The 6,919-nt window shown below is 38.7% G+C and overlaps 1 protein-coding gene across 1 annotated transcript; it reads left to right on the plus strand.

Annotated features, from left to right (window-relative positions):
* The first annotated feature begins 3,319 nt into the window (after positions 1 to 3,319).
* On the plus strand, positions 3,320 to 6,717 carry LOC139200159 (T-cell surface glycoprotein CD3 epsilon chain-like). Its single transcript, XM_070829395.1, has 5 exons — positions 3,320 to 3,521; positions 4,081 to 4,278; positions 4,376 to 4,519; positions 4,752 to 4,804; positions 5,566 to 6,717. The coding sequence occupies exons 1-5, from the start codon at positions 3,458 to 3,460 to the stop codon at positions 5,626 to 5,628; spliced, it is 522 nt and encodes a 173-aa protein (XP_070685496.1). The 5' UTR covers positions 3,320 to 3,457; the 3' UTR covers positions 5,629 to 6,717.
* The last annotated feature ends 202 nt before the right edge of the window (positions 6,718 to 6,919 follow it).

Below are 6,919 nucleotides of genomic sequence, written 5' to 3' on the forward strand. Positions count from 1 at the left end.
TTAATAGTGTTGTATTGTACAGGTGGCGCATCCTGATATAATTCACAGTCTAATTATGATCTGATGTTATATGCAATACAATAAAGCAACATGAAATGTAGGCATGTTGTGCGCAATGGCATGGTAAGTGAGGCAATTCAATTACTTTATAAATGATCCAAACCATCCATCCATCCATTGTCTACACCGCTTATCCTTAAGAGTAGCTGTTTAGGAGGGGTGGAGGGGCTAGAGCCAGTCTCAGCTGACAGTGGGCGGGGTCCACCCTGGACTGGTCACCAGTCAATCACAGGGCCAACACATAGAGACAAACAACCACCCATGCTCACACTCACACCTGCAGGGAATTTGGAGTCGCCAGTTAAGCTGCATGTCTTTGAACTGTGGGCGGAAGAAAACCTGGACCTGGAGAAAACCCTCGCAAGCACAAGGAGAACATGCAAACTCCACACAGAAAGGTCGAAGGCCAAACTGCAAACCAGCCTGCTGGCAGATCCAAACCTGTTGTTGCTGTGAGGCAACAGTACTAAACCATGGGACCACCACGCTGCCCACACCCACACCACCGTCAGGGAAATATATGTTCACTCTGCCTGACCTAGAATGGACAAGATACATCAAAAACATTCATTTTATCCACCTTCAGATGTCCTTTCAGTCTCCCAGCATCAAGCTGATCAATAAACCCACTCACAGCCAGAGGTGTCCAACCCACATATCTGTGTTTTCCAGGTCTCCAGGTCGGCTCATTCCCGGTGAAATATTCCGTTTTTTCTGCTCTTAATTAGGATCCTTGCTAGCAATAGAACTGTCCTGGCCTTGCATGTGCTGTGGCTGACAAGCATCCGTGCTTCTAATATTAGGCTACAGCTGTTAATAGAAAACTCATTAAAGCAAAATTGGTTTGGCTTTGCACCCCCAATACAATAGGCTCAAGAAACACAGGTGACTTGTTTCACACACAAATGAGCGGCAGGGTGTCCAGCACAAGAGCATAGAGTGTTACCATGTAGCTTGGAGCCATAAAAATCTTCTATCGGGATCTTTTTCAGGACACGTTGGGCAAACAAACTGGAGATCAACGTTTTCTGGGATTTGTTCCAGGCATAGCGTCATTAATCTAAACTAGTTTGTTTATGTAAAGGGCCTACTCTGGATGACATATTATCAAAAACAACACGGCAAACATTTAGATACAGGAAAATTCAGTTAGCAGCTTTGTCACAAAGTTCTCTCCAGCTCTGAAACACTTTACTGATACTGACGCATGTTTTATTGAGTTTATTGTACAGGCTGTATATAAGAAGTGGACATAGCCATGTGATGTCAGCCTGCCATTCTGAAGCCTTGACTTCTGAAGCTTCAGCTTTATGGGCATCGCCATCTTGGTTTCATGCTAGTCACCATCTTGGTTTTTTGGAGCCCAATAATTCATCACTCATCATCCATTCTACTACAGTGCAATCTCTTCGTTATATTTGTGTATACTGCATAGCTTTTTTATTCTATTTTATATTATATTCTACTTATATAGGCACCTGTTGTTTAACTTATCTTTGCACTGTTATTCTTGTTCTTTGCTGCTGCAAATTTGCAAATTTCCCCAATGTGGGACAAATAAAGGTTTATCTTATCTTATCTTATGTTCATTCCATGAAGACCACCTCTTATTGGTTAATCATAAGGTAATCCCACTTTAAAGCATATCCTGTTTTATAGTCTGTTTTACTCTAAATTGGAACATCATGCTGTACTGAAAACTTTAAACTAACAACTGAGACCATAAACTCATGAGGAAAATATTTACTGAGGTAATGAATCAAGTGAAAAGTAGGCTCATTTTCTCATTGACTTCCATACATTCTGATTTCTCTTTACAACCCTCAGAGTCGCCCCCTGCTGGCAATGAGAAAGAGTGCAGGGCACATCCGTACTGGCTTAACTTTTCAGACCGGGAAGCTACGTCCACTTTTTTAAATGAATACAGTCTATGGTTTGTCAGTCTCACTTGTAGACTCACGATTTTTGAAAAGTCTGTCATTTTGGGGTGCAACACGTTGCTGGCAATAGCTTTTACTGCAGGACTTCACACCATTGATTGAGGCTTTCAGTCAATAGGGACCCCTCTCTCTCTGGAGGGGCCACAGCCTCAAGTCCCAGGCTGAGATTTTCTAAAGACTGAAAACACAGGCAAGACCACTTGGGTTATAGTATGTAGAGAGGTTCCCCAGCTGTAATTTCAATGTTTTTACTTTAATCATCTGATTAAATTAAAAAGTCAAAGTCAGTTAGTGATTATTAAAATAGTATTTACAAAATAGTATTTTGTTTTACCAGTTTAAAAAGAATTTCAACACCTTCTTCTATGAAACCACAAAGCTGACACTGACTGGACTGATTGGTCCAATTCCATTTGATGGGTTCTTCTTACTCCGGCTCTCGGTCAAAGTCAGCTAGGACCAGCTCCAGCCACCCCACGACCCTTAAGGTTAAGCAGTATAGACAATAGATGGATGGAAGGATGGATGGATGGATGGATGGATGGAATGACTCTGTCATGGGAGACCAGCAGAGAGCTGTACAGGCTCATGAGGCACTGGCTGGTTACTGGTTTGAACCACTTGGGGGCAGAGCTGCACTTTGATGTGCACTACCTCTGGAACTGTAATCCACACCCTGTCACAGAGACTGGAAGAGTATGGTGTTCAGAGGCTGACATGTCAGTCACTGAATTTCATTTAGGATGGGGGTTCAATCTTATTGAGTAAAAATGTGTCACTGCGAAATGACAAGTGCATTTACAGGTCATAAAGTCATAAAGTTCTGATTCATTACTATCAAATATTCACAAAATGTTTTCAAAGAGAGAGCAATCAGAGGTTTATAGGTATGATGGTGAGTTTTACTACAATAAATGATTACGATCATTCATATTTATTACTGTAAAACGATGTATTCAGTATCTCATTCAAACCGTAAGTTTTAATTGCATGTAACTTTTATTTAATCAGGCAAATCCCACTGAGATTAATATCTCATTTTCAGGTGAGACCTGAATACATCTGGAATAACAAAAGATACTGAAAAACATCAAATACAATCATAAATAAAGAATATAATTAAAAACAGACATTATTGGGTGTGTTTTGATCAAGAATATATCATAGATTATATAACATAGGAGCATGAACATAGGAGTATGTCTATTCTCCATACTGATTCAGTTTGACTTCATTTTGAGGTTCAAAAAAAACACTTCCTGTGGGGTGCGACGTGTGCACGTCTGTGTTCGAGAGAGAGAGAGAGAGAGAACCACCAAGTCTACGACTTTGAATCTTTGTGTCCTACTGAACAGGCAGCTTGATACTTTTATATCTTGTAGTTGATACTTTCGCTAATCAGATTTACAGAGTAGAAAGCAGCACAAAAAAGAGGTCCTCTTAAGAAAACGAACAACATGGGTGTTATGGCCGTGCTCGCCATCCTCATCCTGTTCACAGCTACAGTGAAAGCTGATCCAGGTAAATATTATAATCTATTTTATATTCTACTATACTATTATATTTTCGTTATGTTTTGATTTACTTGTCTGGATTTAGAACAACACATATTCTAACAAAAAAAGACATTAAAGAGCATTTACAAATAAACTTCTCAAATTTCCTCTATTTAATTTAAGCTGTAGCTGCTACATTATGTATTCTTCTGTATATTTCACCCCACTGTGCTGTGTTCTTCTTCCATTCTGATGTTTACATGTACTTTTTACTTCACTTTAAATTTACTTTGCAACTTCTTTACCCGATTTTATTTGGATGACTAGTTGTATTTCTGTTCTTTACTTTGGGCTCTTGTTTGAAACATTTAAATCTCTATGTATTAAGACATTAGCATAATGTAATGCACAGTAACACGGAGTGAGAAAAACAAAAACTCTGACATACAGAAGATCAGTTGAGTCTTGGAAACCCACACCAGCTCTCCGTACATTGTCCTTTCTAGCTGAGGAGCATAAAGAAAGAAATGCAGAGCGAAGTACAGCGAAGTAACTTAATCTCTCTGTCCTTGTGTTTTATGGAGTAACATTCTGGAGGGAGGACTTCACAATGGCCTGTCCGGATGAAGGGACTTTCTACAAAGACAAGGAGATCTTTAAGGGACAGATATATACACACACGTATGATAATGACCAGAAAGGCCTTTACCACTGTCAGTATGTAGTAGAAGAAGAAGACGGAGACAAAAAACTAAATTATTATTTTTACGTGAAAGGAAAAGGTGAGTATAAAATTTCTAGATTTCTCATAATGTTCCAACTGTGTTAGTTGTCCTAACTGAGCTTTCACCTGTGCAACTGCTGTTCTTTGTCCTGCAGTGTGTAAGAACTGTTTTGAGGTGGACGCTTATGTGCTTGGGCTGGTCATCGTTGTAGATGTCATTGGGACGGCATTAATTATGGTGACAATCTTCAAGTGCACCAAGAAGAAAAGTTCAGCAGGACTTACGCACGGTTCCAAAGGTACTAATCAAGCAGATCAAAAATGCTTATGACTGAAGAAGGTTTGTTCAATGTTACAGGTGCTCTTGAGAGAAGCTGTTCTCATCCCATGTCGAATTTTACCAGAAGGATCTGGGAGTGTGAGAATTGTTGATTGTTAGTCAGTGTGCTTGCACAATCAACCATAAAGCATCTATTTAAGAGTCTTATAGCACAAGATTGATTGCAAGGTGTGTTTTTCATTATCTTCTAGCTCCACCTCGTTCAGGAGGCCGGGAGCCAAATGACCAATCTTCTCACTATGAGGTAGGTACTGAACACAAAATCATTCATTTTACTTTTGCATTGAAATTCAACTAATTTTCCTCCTCAGAGTGACTCAAAATGAGTGCAGCAGTAATCTTCAATTATGTTTCGACCAAAAACTGTAAATGTCCAAACATAAGGAGAAGTGTCAGTGTCTTTGCAAAATATTCATAAAAAATAGAATTATAGCTAAGATGAGAGAAGGTCAATTTTATTTATTTATTCTTAAGAACTTTAATGAAAAATTCCACCTTTTAAAAGATGCATTATTTGCTTTCTTGCTGAGAGTTAGATGAGAAGATGTGGACCATAGCTAAGCTACAGATGGTTAGCTTAGCTTAGCATAAGGGTTGGAAACATGGAAACAGTCAGTCTTGCTCTGTCTAAAGATGGAAAAAGAAATCTGCCAACTAGCACCTTTAAACGTCTCTACAAACACATTATGTGCCCTTTGTTTCATCCGTACAAAAGTGAAGTATAGTGTAAGAAGAACCACTTCCAGGAAGTCACTTTGATTAGCCAAGAACTATTTTAGCATGTGACCTATCATAAAATCTTCTCATCTAACCATCTGCAAAAAAGCACACAAGCATTTCTCAAATTGTCAAACTGTTCGATCATGTAAATGAAAATAATTCTATTTTCAAAGTTAGTTTACTGAACAGGGATAAAAAAAATACAAAAAGCCAAATGTGACAAACATTTCACACATTATATGACTCTGGAATTGATCTAATACTGTTTATGTTCTGTTTTGGCAGCCACTGAATTCTCGCACTCGCAGCCAGGACACTTACTCTGTCGTGAACAGCAGGACGGGATAGAGACAAGTCACCTGACAGCACCAGACAGAACAAAAGATGGACATCATCAGATATACATCAGGCTCCCAGTAGAATGCAAACATTCGTTTTTGCTTTGTAGAATTTAAAAGGTCCCTTAACATAAACGGCAAAAAAAGCCAAATCTTTTCACTTACCTCTAGTTTTACCTTGACAGGTAGATTGCATTGCACTGTGTCTGAGCAATCTCAGACACAGGCATCTTAGCTGGTGCTCATTCCCAGGGCAGCAAATACCACCGCTTTGAAAAGATAAGTAAGAAAGATAGATAGAAAGATAAGTCCACACATGGATGTGACCTTCAGTTGCGTGAGTAACCATCTTATGTCCATCTAAACCCAACCAATCAAGTGCCTGAATAATTCTAAAATGTTAATCACTTATTTTCTACATTTTTACCATGACAATGAAGAGCTGGTAATACTAGATGATTACATTAATATTAGATGAATATTAGACAATCAGGGATGTCAATAACTGACAACCATTTGGAATGAAGGGACTGCCAGAGCATCCGTATCAGATTAGTGAGGTCTAGTTGGGTATCTGCACAGATGACATCTGCATTGCTACATAGTAGGCTATCAGAGGTACAGGAGAAACTGTTTTTGTAACAAAGTACACAGTCTAATGCAGACAGTCTTCAATCAATAGCTGTTCTGCCATAGTGTTGACTTTTATGATCCTTTTGTGGTGTTAATGAAATTATTTGTTTTAGCATTTTGGTGATAGGTAGTAGTGCACATGTAGTAGTCCTCATGAACGGAGATCAGAATGATGAATATATATAAATACATGAATATACATATTGTACTGTGAGTGTACTGATCCTTTAATATAAAAAGTTGGCAGATAATAATGTCTAATTTACAATATTGTCATATTTGTGTTAACATATTTTGTACATAGGCTATGTGTTTATGTCTCATGTAGTACACTGTATGTCAAATGTTACTGCTCATTACGTAAACTTGCTCTTTGCGTTTTTGCTTTTTTGCTTTTCCATTCTTCTAATCTTCTTGTTGTTGTAATGGGCGCAATGTGCGTCACTAATAAATAGACTACAGTCAATTCTGTGCACATTTACTTCTTCGCTGGAAACAATACTGAAATTCTTCTACAGATATAACTGTGTGTGAATCATGAAGTGGCCTCAAAGCCACAGCGAACACCCAGTGCACCTGCATGTACACAGTCAGCATCAATATGTTTTCATCACTAGAGTGTCTCTGACGTGACTCACATTCCGTCCTTGCTTTTGGAAACATCTGAC

Source organism: Pempheris klunzingeri, chromosome 4 (assembly GCF_042242105.1).
Source record: "Pempheris klunzingeri isolate RE-2024b chromosome 4, fPemKlu1.hap1, whole genome shotgun sequence".
Taxonomy (NCBI): Eukaryota; Metazoa; Chordata; class Actinopteri; order Acropomatiformes; family Pempheridae; genus Pempheris; species Pempheris klunzingeri.